Below are 16802 nucleotides of genomic sequence, written 5' to 3' on the forward strand. Positions count from 1 at the left end.
AGAGGGAGGGAGATTGAGAGCGTGTGTGTGAGAGGGAGGGAGGGATGGAAGGAGGGGAGAGCGTGTGTGAGAAGGAGGGAGATTGAGAGCATGTGTGTGAGATGGAGGGAGATTGAGAGCGTCTGTGTGAGAGGGAGGGAGGGTGGAGCGTGTGTGCGAGATGGAGGGAGGGGGGAGCGTGTGTGCGAGAGGGAGGGATGGAGGGAGGGGGGAGCTTGTGTGCGAGAGGGAGGGATGGATGGAGGGGGGAGCGTGTGTGCAAGAAGGAGGGATGGAGGGAGATTGAGAGCGTGTGTGTGAGAGGGAGGGAGGGATGGAGGGAGGGGAGAGCGTGTGTGAGAAGGAGGGAGATTGAGAGCATGTGTGTGAGAGGGAGGGAGATTGAGAGCGAAACGTCAGCTTTCTTGCTCCTCTGATGCTGCTTGGCCTGCTGCGTTCATCCAGCTCTACACCTTGTTATCTCAGCTGCTATATTAGACAGCAATCCAAGACATCACTCTGTTACTGGAGGGTTAGTTCTGTAGAGATTAGTGGCTGTAAGAGTGGGAGGATATTGGATAAACAGAATGTGAAAATAAGTGTTTAGTGTGGTTTTTGAATGTTTAAAGGAACAGTTCAAAGGCTGAAGCTCAGAGCGAGATGCCCTTCATTTTTTGAGGGTGAAATGGTCTGTTACCTTTGTCAGCATTTTCATCTGCATGTCTTCTGTTTGAATCCAGGCGAGTACTTTAAATGGAATAGTTGTGGTGGAAAAAAGCCCATTGACTGAGCAGTACTTCCCTGCAGTGCAGAAGTTTGTGGTGTTAGAGTTGGGAATGACTGTGCTGCCTGTGGCCAACCAGACTGAGGCCTCCCATCTCATCTCCCAGTTGGTAAGATTTTTAATGTTTTCCTTCAATTCCAGTTTCCCTTCTTCATATCTGTCCTATTTATCCTCAACATTCCAGTTTGTGTCTTCTTCTGCTGCCTGGGCCTCAGACTCATAATTCCTTCCCTCAACCTCCCTCTCACGATCGCTCTTTCCACCTTTTTAAAGACATTCCCCTTCAGCCAGCCTTTTGGTTGCCTCCCCTAATATTTCTTAGAAGTTATGAAATACTCAGCAAATCTTGGAGAGGGAGTGTGAATTAAAGTTTCCTTTCTTTTTGGGTTCATTCATGGGATGTGGGTGTTTCATGAAATGCCCAAGCCTAATTGTCTTTGAGAAAATCAACAACCTTAGAACCTGTTAGAAATGTAACTGTTTTTCGGCAAGGAGAGAGACAGAGGGGAGGTTGATAGAGTGGAAGGCTTAAGAGGCAAAATCATGGCAGGATGATGGTGCAACAATAATTTTGTCATTGCAGTTGATAGCTTTTGTAGTCCCATCTTGTTTCTCTACTTGTTCTATGATATCCTCTTTGACTCGCATCATCCCACCCACGTGAAACAGCTTAACTGTAATTTATTTCATTGCTGTAAATGGGAGCTTGCTATGCACAGATTGTCTATTGTGTTATCCACTTTCTGACAAGAATTACCACATTGTTGGACAAAGCCATTCCACACTAACGTGGAAACAAACAGGGTTTGCTATCAAGATTAACAGTCAAGTTGACAGCTTAAGCTAACACATTGTGAATGGTTGGGCCACCAGAACTAGATCTCTCCGGCATGTGTTCAGTTGTGTGGTGGTGGTCTAACTTTTATACCCACTGTCACAATTTGAGCTGTTTCTCATGTTCTCTGGTGCAGCAAGTGGTCACATCTCCCCTCAAATTGCTTTGGTCAGAAACAAGGCTAGGGTCAGTGATGTTTATAGTGAACCAGGAGCTGGACCATCGAGAGTGGGGCTGTCATCGGTTTGTGGAGTGTGCTATGTGGCTCAGTAGGGGCTAGGTTTTGAAGTTCTGTCTCAATATGAGTGCATCATCAGCTGACAGTCAGTGGTGTTTTTTTTGATGAGGGTTTTTCCTTGTGAACACTTGGAGGTTCAATGTGTGCTCGTACTGGAAGCTAGTCTAGTCTGATGTCTCAAAATAATCCTCATGACTTCCTGGAGGTGGATTTCTACCTGGGTCCTGAGTCACATTGAGCAGCAGAGTACTCTGCTGTTAGCTAGACCAGGGCAAGTGAAGTAGGGTGTCGTCTGTTGGCTTTGCTGCCAAAGTGCTTTCCATCTGAGATTCAATCTTATTTTGACCTTGGCTCCAGTGGTCGGGAGGTGTTGCCATTCATTCAATGTTTGGTTAAGAGTGATGCCAAAATATTTTTTAGATTTAGATTTTATTGTCATGTGTACTAGAGTATAGGAGTATAGTGAAAAGTGTACAAAGTCACCATTCTCCAACACCATTTTAGTATACAAAAGACAGAATTGAAAACAGAAGCAGAAATAAAAGAAACAGCCAAAAGAAAAGGAAACGTCCAGATCACTTGCCCCGCCTCTGCCAGAAAAACAAAGCCACAAAGACCATCCCTCAGTTTTGGCCATGGGTCGTGAGTGAGTGGTCAGCCAGAGAACTGGACAATTAAATTCCTCTTGAAATTGTTTGGGTGAAATGCTGAAACAACAGGCTGTGTTGTGTTTAACACTGTGGTATGTGAACAGTGATAAGATTGGGGAAGAAGGGAACAGAGAGTTATGCTGAATGAATTGGACAAGGAAGGATGAGAGAAGGTTTATGTCGAGCACAGAGTGGTTGGGCTGAATGACCCATTTTGGGGTAAACCCTTTGAGATGCCATGAGAACACAAGTGATATGATGGAAAGAGATAGTAGGAACTGCCGATGCTGGAGTCTGAGATAACAAGGTGTAGAGCTGGATGAACATAGCAGGCGAGGCAGCATCAGAGGAGCAGGAAAGCTGACTTTTCAGGTCTGGACCCTTCTTCAGAAATGATGGAAATGTGTGTTCTTTCATTCTAGTCCACTGTGTTTGGAACAATTGGTGTCACTCGTTTGTGAACTAACCTCACCCACTGTCTTCTTGCAGATTCATGAGGAGAGTAGGGAACAGGGCCGCAACCCCTTCCAGCGCAGGGCCCGCTCTTGTTTGTCCGATGCTAGGATCCTGGCCAGCGTCCAGCAGATCCCTGGAGTTGGGAAAGTCAAAGCCATGAGTCTGCTGCAGCACTTCCACAGTATTCAGCAGCTCAGTGCTGCCAGTACCCAGGAGCTGGAAGCCGTGATAGGACATGCACTGGCTCAGCAGATCACTCAATTCTTCTCATCAGTGAACTGATGCCTGGGCTTACAGATTGATGATGTCAGTGATTTACTCAGGAGTTGCCTCCTGGTGGGACTGTTGTCACTCGTACAGTGCTCCACATTGACCAATTTGAGTGCCTTGTGTAAATGTTGCCATAGGGAGTGGCTGCTGTAGTTTGTTAACAAGGTGCTGCAGGAGATTCTCCTGCAACATCCTGTCAATAATTGTTTGTGATGTTCCTGGCTCTGAAAGAACATCTAACTTGGATTACAGAATGGTGAACTCCAGGAGTAATGTGGAGAATACTCTTTAGTCTAGCCCAGTTCTGTCTGCTGCAGTGATCAATGTTTTTACAGAGGTAGGGGGCTTTGTCCTGGGAGAGATTTTGAACACAGCATGCTGACTCGAAAATGCAGTTGTATAAAAGATTCTTGAAGTAAAAATACTTTCAATGCTTCTTGCTCCCTTTGCTCTCAGTCATTGTGGGTAAAACTCCATCAGATCAGATGCAGTTAGATTGGTGTCTGCAGCTTTTCCATCAGACACTCCATTGCTTCAAAACTCAGGAGATCTTTGTGTCTTAGTGTTAACTATTCCAACAGTTAACACTATCTTGATAGGGAGATGTTGATGTTATGGTGATGTCACTGTCATACTAATCCACAGGCCCAGGCTAATACTCCAGGTACATGTGGCAGTTGGTGCAGTTTGAATCAATCTGGAATTGAAAGCTTGTCTCAGTCACGATGACCATGAAACCATTATTGATTGTTTAAAAACTCACCTAGAGTCCTGCAATCCCCACCCACCATGGCCAATGTGGTCAACTCAAGTGCTGTCTGATGTACTTGAGCAAGCCATTCAATCCAAGAGCATTAGGATGGGCAATAAATGCTGCTGTGGTCAGTAGCACTTCATGAAGGAACTGTTTTAAAAGATGAAATCAATGCTGCCTAGAAGGAAAATTAATAAAACTTGCAAATAACACATTGGGTTGTATATTTAAGGCCATAAGATATAGAGCAAAATTAGACCAATTAGGCTATTCAGCCCGTCAGGTCTGCTCTACCATTTGATTATGGGTGATATATTTCTCAACGCTATTCCCCTGCCTTTTCCCCCACAACCTTTGGTTAGTTTACTAATCATGGGGAGTGGTGGCCCAGAGGTATTATTGCTAAACTATTAATCCAGAGACCCAGATAAATGTTCTCAGGGCCTAGGTTTGAATTCTGCCATGGCAGATTATGTAATTTGAATTCAGCAAAAATCTGGAATTAGGAATGATGACCATGAAACCGTTGTCAATTGTTGGGGGTGAAAGAAGCATCTGGTTCACTAATGTCCTTTACAGAAGGAGACTGCTGTCCTTGCCCATATGTGAGTCCAGACCTACAGATGGGCAGTGAATACTGGCCTTGCCAGTGATGCCCACATCTTGTGAATGAAACACTTTTTTAAATAAAGAACCAATTTATCACTGCTTTAAAGGTACTCACTGACTTGGCCTACAGGGCCTTCTGTGGCAATGAGCCTCACACAGTCACCACCCTCTGTACAACCAGTATGTTCACGTCCAAATATTGTGTTTTACAGCTTTTATTTCCTTTCTGTTACAGTACAGGAAAGAAAAGGAATAGGCAGATTTTTCAGATTTAGCAAAATATTGTCTTAAATAAAACAAACTGGAACTATTCAGGGAGAGAAGCAGAAATTTATACTGGAGATCAGATAGATATATGCAGCTTCCTTTGTTTATTTTACTGACTTTGAAACAGCTGCAGAACCCTGTATTATTAAACCCAATTAGTTTAATTCTTTCACCATTAGAATGTACAACCAGGTCATGATTTTATTGATCACAATCACCTTTGTAGCTACAGGGGTAAAACATACATGTCAGCAAGTCATTAAATATAGGTCTTTCCAATCCAGAGGATTGAGGTGGGGCTGACTGGAGCCTGTGTTCAAAAGAGGCAACCCACTGGAAGCTGGGCTATCTGTTTCCATCATTTCCCGAGAGAACATGGTCACTAAACTGACCATCCAGTTGCTGAAAATTTCTGCAGATTAGTGTTTGCTGTGCTTCCTCTAGTGTAATCCTGTTAAATGCTGCAACTCTCCTTCTGAGCTGCAGCTTACAATCAGCATCTGGACTAACTTCTGTCCTACTCCTGATCTGTGGCAGTTACTCAAATTGTGAGCGCAGCAGATCAGACCTTCACATGTCTAACTAATACACATGATGTGAAGGTGCCAGTGTTGGACCTGATGAAGGAGCAACACTCCAAAAACTTCTGATTTCAAATAAACCTGTTGGACTATAACCAGGTGTTGTGTGACTTCTGACCTTAACTAATATATATGAGAGGTAGCCTCTAAATTATTACCTGAGACTGCAGCTCTCTCCAGGAAGAATCCCACAGCTTCTCTGGTTCCTCTGGAGTCTGGTTGCTACTGACTGTCATACTGGTCACAAAGTCAAGAAATTCAGGCAAGCAGTTTTACACTTAATTTGATCTTTAATTTCTGCACATTACATCTGTACAATGAGATTTTATTTAATCGTGACAATTAATCCAATTATAAAACAATGGCTGAAGGATCAAGCTGCAGAAGTTATGTGTCGTTCTCTCTCTCTTTCTGTGTTGTACAAGGTGTGATTGCTGAACCAGCGGGACAGAGTTCCAATAGCAATGACATCCTTGTGGGCAGCACCAGTTTGTTAGGGACAGCAGTAATAATCTTCACTGAGGAGTGCTCCTTACCACCTCCTCATTTCATAGGTAATAGCACTTCTGTTTATCCAGGAAGAAAATGCCATTCCTTGGGGAATGGGTCCTATCCTATAGAGTCAAGTGGTCAGATCACAAAGAGCCATTAATCGGACTTCCCCATCCCACAGTACAGACAGAGTGGGACAGAGCTCAGTGGAAAGAAAATCCCACATATCTTGATTAAATGTTAAATATAGGACAGGTTCTGTACAAAACAATTTATAAATATTCACTGAAGTTAAACCCACATAGACCCTGTTAAAATATAGTTAAAGACATACCCAAAAATAAATCAGACTTGCTGTTTAAGATTTATATTCTAATTATTAAATTAAGGCACAATTTTCATTTGAGTATCAAACAGTAATATTTTAAAATCTACCCTGTAGACAGTATTTATAAACTAACAAAGTATTGTATTGGCCATACAACCTCCGCAATCCAAAACACAAATTTCTTTTTAAATGGAGAGGAATCAGTTGCTTGTTCATTCTTCAAAGACTCAAATTTGATAGAGGAGATGTCAGTTCACCTTAGGCCGTTTGAGCCCATGTCTGGAGTTTGCACCAACCAGGAGGATAATTGACCAGTGACCAGAATTTCTACCAGAAACTGAGACAGTGTGTCAGCAAAAAGTGTTCTGCCCTCTCCCTTCGTCATTTATCAAAGTGTCAAGTGGAAGCTTCAATTGGAGAGGGTGGAGCAGGATGTAAAAGAAACACATACACAATGCATGAAGAACCAGGACATCCCAGTTATGCTGTAGGACATCGAGACAGAAGTTCATTCTGGGAAGAAAGTGATCAGCTATTGAAATGTGTATGAGGGTGATACTTTTGGTCAGTCACAGTGAGCTGCATAGCAAGAGTTGAGATTAAGGCAGCTGAACATCAAGCAGAAAACATACTGCATCTGCTATGAGGACACTTTGTGGGAGTTAAACGGTGCTTGTCCACATCTTTCAGACATAATTCAGGAAGCCTCCATTTTCTGGCTTATGGTCCAAGTGAGAGCACAGGCAGGGTGAGATGTCTACATTGTGTTAGGGGTTAGAATCGGGAGTCCAGTCAGCAGGAAGGATCCCTCAGTACAGGCAGCTTCCATCTAATGTCGGTCTGTTGGAAATTTGCTGGGGACCACTATCCACTGCCACGGGAAGGCTAACTGTACTTGCTGTCTTCTTTGTGTTCTTAATACCCCAGTTCAGGAATGATAGTTTCTTCACCACTTTCTTGCCTTTCCTGCTCTTTGCATCATCCAGAGTCAGGCACGTCAATGAGTATGTCTTGGGTAACCCTCCGCTGTACGTTGCACACTTGGGCTGGGATCAGAAGTGAACAAATTAGCAAAGAGTCCAAAAATTGCCAAAATCGGTCAATACACTATCTGTGCCTGAAAGGCACTCACTATTTGCTAAAGCATTTCAATTGGCTAAAACTTGAGGCTCCCAAACAAACTAATTTTCTGTATAATTAGCAAGTTGCCAGTGAAATAGTGGCAAATCACAGGTTGCAAAGTTACAAACTCACTATTGGTTTGAGAGGAAAACTAACCCTTCCCTGCTTTCACAAAGTCATACAGCACGGAAACTGACTCTTCGGTCCAACCCATCTGTACCAACCAGACATCCCAATCTGATCTAGTCCCATTTGGCCCATATCCCTCTAAACCCTTCCTATTCATATACCCATCCAGTTGCCTTTTAAATGCTGTAATCGTACCAGGCTCCATCATTTCCTCTGGCAGCTCATTCCATACACACACTACCTGCTGTGAGAAAATGTTCCTGCTCAGATCCTTCTTAAATCTTTCCCCCCTCACCTTAAATCTACACCCACTCATTTTGAATTCCCCTACCATAGGATTAGAGAGGACTCTTTCCCTTCCCATTTATTGCCAAAGTTTGTAATTCCTACAGGGGAATATTTGCATTGATTAGCTACAGCAGAAGATATGGTGTCCATCTAATGAGCTGGATATTTTGACAGTAAAAGTTCCTTTGACTAAGGCAGAGAGAGTGTTGTAGAGATCTTTGTTCAAATAATTGAGGAGGAAGAGCCTAGTAACCAGGAGCAGCAGAACACGTCCTGGTAAGTAGACTGCACCAAATGAGCTCCGAGTGGCCTGTTTTCAGAGACCACTCAAACCAGTTCAAGTCAGATTCAGTTCCAGGCCCCATCAGGCAATGTACAGAGCAAGAAAAATGACGACATTATAGATACATCAATATGCACAGAGTCAGTTACACTCTGGGATAAATAGATAGAACTGAAATTACTCATTTACAATAAACGCCTGTAAAACAAGAATATAGTTTTAACATTTCCCTCCTGGGACCAATATTTCCTAAGTTGCTGCTCATTTTCTTTAGAGAAAGTGGGTTTGTTGGAATAAATAAATGGAAATACTTCCCTGTATTCCAACAGCAGTTATACTACAGGCAATGAGAAGCTGAAGCTGTTGGAGATTTTAGGGAACAGGAGCTTGGCAATGGACTCTACCCCAGAGGAATAATCATATTTTTTGCAATCTACTCAACCTGTATCAGCAACCATTGAGTTAATACCCACATTGTTTTTGACAGAATCCTTGCTCCCAAAGTGTTTATTGACATGAGGCCAAGCAGGGCAGCTGAGGACATAGTCACCTGATCCTTGTGTACAGTAACCACATCTTGAAGAACTCATTTGCATTACGGTTGGGAAAACACTGGCACAGAAGCAGGGTAGAGGTGTTGAGGTGAGACTGAGATCACAAAGGCAAGGCTAATGTCAGCCCTATCCTCCACCCCAATCTTAAAACAGCCACCAAACACAGTAATGTCTCTGTTGGGTAATTAGACCTGGCCAGTGGAAGAAATCAAACGTTCCGCTCCCCAATAACTAACTTGTGGAAGAACCTGGCTCTTCATTCACTCAACAGGAGGGCAACACGTGAAGATTAGATTTGCAGTGGAATATTTTAAACAGACAGCAGGATTCTGACTACAAAAACTGGACGGGTAGCTGGCACTGGGTCGCACTGTGCACAGAATAAAGAACAATACAGCACAGGAACAGGCCCTTCAGTCTATGTGACTGTGCCAGAACACGATGCCTTTCTAAACTAAAAGGCTTTTGCCTCTATGTGGTCTGTGTCATAGATCATAGAATCCCTACAGTGTGGAAACAGGCCATTCGGCCCAACACATCCACACCATCCCTCCGAAGAGCATCCGACCCTGACTCATTCCCCTACCCCTGCATTTCCCCATGTCTAACCCACCTAACCTAAACATCCCTGGACACTCTGGGCAATTTAGCATGGCCAATCCACCTAACCTGCACATCTTTGGACTGTGGGAGGAAACCAGAGCACTCGGAGGAAACCCACACAGACACTGGGAGAATGTGCAAACTCCACACAGACAGTCGCCCGAGGGTGGAATCAAACCCGGGTCCCTGGCACTGTGAGGCAACAACGCTAACTACTGAGCCACATTTTGACAGATATATGAATAGGGGAGTAAAAGGACATTTTTTTTAAAAAAAATGTTCTTCTACTCCCTGCCTATTCATGTATCTGTCAAAATGCCTCTTAAGAGGTTGCCATTGTATTTGCCTCTGGCAGCACATTCCAGGCACTTTACCAACTTCTGCATTTAAAAAAAAACAAAAAACTTACCCACTTTTACCTTAAACCTATGTCCCCTAGTAATTGACATTTCAACCCTGGGAAGAACACTGTGTACACCTAGATCCCTCAGTATGTTGATGCTTTTAAGTGTTCTGCCATTTACCGTATACATCCTCCTGCATTAGATCTTTCAAAATACATCACCTCACATTTGTCTGGATTAAACTTCATCTCCCATTTCTTTATCGAATCCTCCAGCCTATCAATATCCTGCTGTATCCTCCGGCAATCCTCCTTGCTATCTGCAGCTCCCCCAGTCTTTGTGTTGTCCACAAACTCACTAATCAGGCCACCTACATTCTCCTCCAAATCACATATATATTACCCACAACAGGGGTTTCAGCACTGATCCCTGTGGAACACCGACACCTGGGTGCCCCGGAGGGGAGCTCCGACACCTGGTCGCCCTGCCCCCCGGGGAGGGGGGTGTTGCTCGTGATCCATTGAATTGTTGATGGACGTTTAGCAGGAACAGGAAAGGCCAGATTGCCCCTTGATCTTGTTTGCCCCTCCATCCTCTCTTGCCAACAGACCAGCATTGAAGCAACCACAATAATACCATTCCCTAACAGCATCAGGGGTGACCCTACACCCCAAAGACAGCTCACCACCAGCACCTTCTCCAGAGTGATTAGGGACAGGCAATGATGCCAACATCCTGTGAGGTAATTAATATATTCTAACTGTTAGATTGCTTTTGTTGGAGTTGGGGGTCTGCGTGGTGAGCAACGAGATGAAGAGGGGTGACAAGGAACTCAGCTCATCTGAGGTGCCCAAGGGGTCTGTTTCCATTGCTGTGGCTGGTTTGGTTGGGTGGGTGGGATGGCCAAGGTCAAGAGCACTATAGATGAGATTTTGATCCAAGCCTGTAGTTCAATCATGTCTCATTTCCCTCTTCCTCAATCCCACAGGAAACTGTTGCACCACACTCACTAACCCTCTTTGATAGTTACACTGCACAAGTTTACCAGCTAAGAGAATCGACCTCAAAGACAATCATGGACAGATCAGATAGTTGAATTCCGAGCTGCTCTCACACACACATTCTGAGAAGAGTAATGAGGAGTAAGGACCAAGGCAGGATTTCTAGTCTCAGGATTGACTCAAACAGAAATTTTACTGTGAGAGGTAACACCATGCAGTTAAAGGCATGGGACCTGGTCTGCCTGAACAAAGCAAATCACTGCTGTCAATGTGTATCAACTACATTAGGTCTGATCATCTCTGTACAGGATCCCTAACACTGTCCCAGCACAATCTGTGGATGTCCCACAATCACTCACCAGCTGCACAGTCTCCAGGCTTTGAGGGCTGATGACTTGAATGTCTAATCCATTCTCAGGCATTTGCTTCAGCATCTGAATCACTTCACTCACCGAGCCCCATTTACAGTCCTTCCCTGCGACAGACACAATGATATCACCATCTCTCAGGCCTGACCGCTGAAAACAGAGAGGAACACAGAGTCATAACTCCTTCACAAACCACTCACTGATGCATTAAGTTGCTCACACTCCTGCCAGGCAGGAAGGAAACAGGGTGGGGAAGCACAAAGGAGGGAGTCAGGATATCAACCTGTGAAATTTGTGCCAGGGTGTGTCCGCTCGCTGATTGGATTCTTGGGTATTCTCAAATTCCTGGACCTTACCTTACTGGACATTCTCGCTGAGAGTTTAGTTTGAGGGATAGCTAGCCTCAGTCTTGGTAAAGGGGCAGGGAAGGGGAAGTAACATCAGTATCCCCAATTCTAGCTTCCTGCAGTGATCAGGTCACCGATTCTGTTGTCATATGCTCACTGTTCCTGGACAGAATGTGGAGCTGAGCTGTGACCTAACAGCTCAGCACAGACCCTGAGGTTTGGTAAACACTCCATCTGGTGTGGTTACGATGAGAGATGGGACTGAGAAACAAAAACAGCTAGGTTCTGCTCCTGCAGCAGCATGATCTTAGAAGAGAAAGGTGAGGCTTTACTTACAGCAGCATCACTGGTCGGGTCCAAGCTTGTAACCTGCACGGCTGACTCCCCCTGCAGGGTGAAGCCACGATCCTGGTCCCCTGCTGTCAGGTGGATTTTACGAGGTGCTGTCCATTTCTGTTTTGCTGAGAACACACCAATCGGCCCCTGAGAGAAACCATTCAACCACAGATTAATGGCACGCCCAAGAAATCAATTTGTATACAATATTTGGGTTAGTAGTAGGTGCTGACTGTGTGATCTTGCTGTGTCAAAGACACTCAATAAGTTTTTTTTGGTTGTGCTGGTTTCAGGTGGGATATTGGACCTGGGGAGCTAAGAGGCTATTCATCCAGGGGAGCTGGTTATTCTCTAAAAACCAAAAGAACTGCGGATGCTGTAAATAAGAGACAAAAATGGTAATTTCTATTTTTGAGCTGGTTATTGTCACTGAACACATGATCTTGAGAGCTTGGCTGAAGTCCTGGCACATGGGATCCAATCCCATCCTGGCAGATGGTGACATTTGAATTCAATACAAACTTGGAATTAAGAACTGGTCTAATGGTGATGATGAAACCATCATTGAATGTATTAAAAACCGATCTGGTTCACTGATACTGGTTAGGATATTTTCCTTTGCTGACCCTTCCCTGGACTGGCATACACAACTCCAGACCCATAATACTGCGGTCGATTCTTAACTGTCCTCTGAAATGGTCTGAAAAGCCCCTTCGTTGCACCAAACTGTTACACCGTCACAGAAAACCAGGAAACTTGTCAAAGCCTGGAGGGGTACAGCTCCATCAACGTTGAAAAAAACTCAACATCATCCGAGGGAAAGTCCACCAAAGAAGCCGAAGGGGAAGACTAATGTCGAGTGATTGAAGAGCAATTGCTTCAGTCACCACCAACTCCCAGAATCACAGCATCCAGCTGCCCCCTTACCTCCCTCCAGAACCCTTAAACCTCTACCCCATGTGACAATCCCTGCAGACTACTGAACTGTCTGATGTTCCTGATCAACAACAAGCTTCTCCTTCCTGTTGGAGTGCTATGGAAATGCTGGTCTTGTTTATTTCAACAACTGAAGAGTGGAAGCCAGGTCAACGGTGACCTGTGGGACACAGTGAAAACAGACAGAGATTCAACCAGCGAACGGCAGACCCTCCACTGAATGCAGCCAAGTGGCATTGAAAACACACAAACCAGCAGTAGATGGATGTGCAGCATCAAGACCAGCATTGAACTGTCAGGCCAAATGGTTGTTCAGTATATTTTACATATTACTGATTTCTCAGTGAGTTATTGCTGCACCAGCCAATCAGATTCTGATTCTCTAAATCCCTGCTTCGTCTTGGCTTTAATGCTGCAATCTGCTTCAAACAGTAACTGCTTACAGTGAAAGCTGGGCTGCAGCATGTGCTCATGGGGAGGGAATTAGACACGAATTCTGGGTTCTGTCCAGAAGTTATCACTGAATTGGTTGCTATGTGTGGGGCTAGGATTCAGCTAAGCCTGTAACCCTCAACCCTCTCTCTCTCTCATCAGTCATCTTTACCAATCATTATGGAGACAAAGGATGGCCATCATGGAGGATGGGTCACATCTCCTCATGCTGAGGAACGTTCTCAGGGAAGGGCTAGTGCTGGATATTGTGGCGAGCAGTTTGGTGTGTGTGTGCATGTGTGTGCGCACTCCTGGTCTTGGATTCCCTTTCCTCCCTATCCGAACCCTCCCAGACCCTGACTTCCTCACCCACAGTCCCAGCCCCAAAATGCACCCTGACCCCTGCTCTCCCTCACCATGGACCCTTGCTCCCAGATCATCCACCCACCCCCACCAAAGACCCCTCCTCCCCAATCTCTGTCCCGTACCCCTCTGCCCCCCCAATCACTGCTCCCCACTTTCTGTCATCACCCCTCCAATCCCTGCTCCCCAATCTCTGTCCCGTTCCCCCTCCCGATCCCTGCTCCCCGATCTCTGGTCTCCAATCTCTGTCCTGTCCCCCCCGATCCCTGCTCTCCTATCCCCTGTCCCCACCCCTTGCTGTGATCATCTTTTTTTCAGTCATGTCCTCCCGTAATTCCCTCCTGACCTCTGCTCCCCAGTCTCCCCTTCAATCCCAGTCATTTCCCCCTTACCCCCATCCCTCTCTTCCAGCCGGGAATACATACCAGCTTGTGGAAAAAGTCCCTCACTTTCACCTTGAAGAACTGAGGCTGTACCATTTCAATCTTTTGATCACTTTTGGCTGCAGCAAGGAAACAAAATCACAATCATCAACTGATCCGGGATGGTACAGCACACTGAGTAATGAATCTGCTAGAGAGACACAGAGGGAGATGAGAGAACCGTACCGATTATATTTGGGGCATTCATCATGTCAAAGTCATCCTCCTGTTCATGCTCAGAATACTTGGTGAGTGAGCGTTTGTGGGATACTCTCAGGATCTCTTGTAGGATCTCGATCTTCTTCAGAGATTTGCAGAGATTCTGAACTCTCACAGCTTCCTCGTGGCCCATTATGGCCTTCCTTAAATGTGCTTTCCCTGTAAACACAGGACATGTATAAGGAAGACCTCAATGTGGACTAACCAAGGAAAGTCTCACAGCCCACCCAGACTGAAACCTGCTTTGCATCAACCCACTAGTCCATTCAGCAGAATGCTCAGGATTTTAAAATCTGCAAACATTTTAAAACTCCCCTTTTTAAGGGAAATATCAGAGCTGTAGGAGACAGTCTAGCATTTAATGACACTTCAGAACAAATATGTTCACAAAAAGAAAGACTCAGGACTCCTGAATGTAGATACTCATGGATGCCCAACAGCAGGCAGTACACGATAAAGCAAAACCAAAAGGAAGTGTGTGTCAGATACAGCAGGAACTCAACACTTACAGAAAGCTCGGTCTTAAAAAAGAGGTGAAATATAAAGTGAAATTTGGTAAACTGAGAAAGGGCAAAATAAATATTGGAAAGTAAAATCAAGAAAAGCCCCAAAGGTGTTTTCTGAATATATCAAAAGCAAAAGAATAATAATGGAAAGGGTAGAGTCAGCAAACAGAGAGCTGATGTTTGTAGAGGTGGAAGATCGAGAAAGCTTCTCACTTTGTATCTGTTTCCAACAAGATGCAGATATTGTAATCAAGGAAAAACCAGCAGTATTGACTGGTATAAACACACAGTTGCAGAGGAATTATGAAAGGGCTCACTTTCTGTGAAAGTGAAGGGCAAGGCAGGCTTGATGGGTTGAATGGCCTACTCCTGTTCCTCGGTTTATTATAGCAGAGGCCGTGACCATGGTTTTCCAATAACCCCTAGTTCCTGGTTTGGAGTATTGCTAACATTATTGCATTGTTTAAAAAGATGGGTAGAACGAGTAACAATAGTCCAGTCAGTCTAACCTGGATGCTGGGAAATCATCTCAAAAATTTCAGAGACAGAGACACAGTTGGCAGGCGTCATGGTGGCTCAGTGGTTAGCACTGCTGCCTCACAGCGCCAGGGACCCAAGTTCAATACCACCCTCGGGCAACTGTCTGTGTGGAGTTTGCACGTTCTCCCCAGGTCTGCATGGGTTTCCTCCGGGTGCTCCGGTTTCCTGCTGCAGTCCAAGATGTGCAGGATAGAGTGGATTGGCCATGCTAAATTGTCCATAGTGTCCAGGGATGTGTAGGTTAGGTGGGTAGACGGTCTGGGTGGGATGCTGTTTGGAGGGGTGGTGTGGACTTGTTGGGCCAAAGGGCCTGTTTCCACAATGTAGGGATACTATTACTATGACAGTCATTTTGATAAACACAAACTCATTCAAGGGCAGCGGTGATTGGTGAAGAGAAAGAACGTTTTGGAGAGTGGTACAGATGATATGGTTAACATGGTTTCTCATGGCTTTTCAAAGTGCCACACAACAACCTGGTCAGAAAAGTAAAAACCCATGGCATCCAAGGACCAAGAGTAAGTTTGGTTCAGAGGTAGGAGCCAGAGGGAATGGTTAACTGGTGTTTTAGTGATGTGAAGGACTGGCTGCTTCTGGTGAGGTTAGGCATTACAGTCAGAATTATACTGTTTCCCCAAGGGGTCTTCCTGAAATTATCCTGAGCACTACCTGTTATTTATCTGGGGCTTCATTCTCACTAGGGGTGCACAATTCTCTTTATTCTTTCTTCACAATTCCCCTCAAATTTGGATTCTAAATACAATTCCCAATTTGCAATGATAACTAATCACAGAATTGTTACAGTACAGCAGCAGGAAGCCATTCAGCCCATGATGCCTGCACTGGCTCACTCAACGAGCATCTTCCTCAAAGCCATTCTCCTGCCTCCTCCGCACAGCTCTGCATATTCAAATCTACACATTAGGATCAGGATTAGACCATTTGGCCCATTATTCCCACTCTGCTATCCAATAAGATCATGGCTGACCTGTTTGCTTTGAATTCCACATTCCCCATCAACACCCCCATAAACTCTGACTGGCTGCCTAACAAGAAACTCTCTATCTCCACCTTAAATATTCAATGACCTGCCTCCACCACCTTCCAAGGCAGAATTCCAAAGTCTCACAACCCTCTGTTCTGAATAGGTGACTCCTCATTTTAAACAGTGCCTCCTAGTTCTGGACCAGACTGAGCCGCAAGAAGAAACATCCTTTCCACAAGCACCTTGTCAAGACCATTCAGGATTTTATACACTTCAGTCAAGTCACGCCTCACTCTACGAGACTCCAAGGGATGCTTTCAATTGAGGTCATTAACCCTGCCACTTCACACAATACCAAGTCCAGCATAAACTACTCTCTGGTTGGTTCCACAAAGTATTGCTCTAAGAAATTCTCTTGAAAACATTGTAGTAACATCTCATCAAGCAATTCTTACAGCCAGAACCCTCTCACTCTGCTACAAACTGATGTCCCGAGTACAGGCTGCTGTTTCTTACCAACACGTTTACGTTCCTCTTTGCTTCTCAGAATGGAAAGTGGTGCGAGGCCATCAGGCATTGCATCGTAGAGTTGGCAGAGAAGCATCTCCTGTTGGTCAGTGTCATCCTGGGAATTCACTACAACAGGCATGGGGAGGGAATACAAACACAGTAAACACGGTACAGCCACGCAGGGAGGGAACACAAACACGGTGAACATGGTACCGCCACGTGAAGAGGGAACACAAACACAGTGAATATGGTACTGCCACGCGGGGAGGGA

General features: G+C 45.0%; 2 protein-coding genes across 5 annotated transcripts in view; one reads left to right on the forward strand and one right to left on the reverse strand.

Annotated features, from left to right (window-relative positions):
* LOC109917987 (uncharacterized protein KIAA0513) overlaps positions 1-3648 on the forward strand; it is a 123166-nt gene extending 119518 nt beyond the window's left edge. For all 4 annotated transcript variants that reach the window (XM_048605547.1, XM_048605545.1, XM_048605544.1 and 1 more), the window contains 2 exons: positions 720-872; positions 2976-3648. In XM_048605547.1, coding sequence (XP_048461504.1) covers positions 720-872; positions 2976-3224 — 402 coding nt within the window. In that variant the 3' untranslated portion in view covers positions 3225-3648. The remainder of the gene's footprint in view (positions 1-719; positions 873-2975) is intronic.
* A 2045-nt stretch (positions 3649-5693) lies between these two features.
* Positions 5694-16802, reverse strand: part of rhpn2 (rhophilin, Rho GTPase binding protein 2) — a 29248-nt gene continuing 18139 nt past the window's right edge. The window contains exons 10-15 of the mRNA XM_048605935.1: positions 16538-16657; positions 13958-14149; positions 13775-13851; positions 11619-11765; positions 10927-11085; positions 5694-7289 (exon numbers count right to left, since the gene is read on the reverse strand). Coding sequence (XP_048461892.1) covers positions 7053-7289; positions 10927-11085; positions 11619-11765; positions 13775-13851; positions 13958-14149; positions 16538-16657 — 932 coding nt within the window. The 3' untranslated portion in view covers positions 5694-7052. The remainder of the gene's footprint in view (positions 7290-10926; positions 11086-11618; positions 11766-13774; positions 13852-13957; positions 14150-16537; positions 16658-16802) is intronic.

Source organism: Rhincodon typus, chromosome 15 (genome assembly GCF_021869965.1).
Source record: "Rhincodon typus isolate 14 chromosome 15, sRhiTyp1.1, whole genome shotgun sequence".
NCBI lineage: Eukaryota > Metazoa > Chordata > Chondrichthyes > Orectolobiformes > Rhincodontidae > Rhincodon > Rhincodon typus.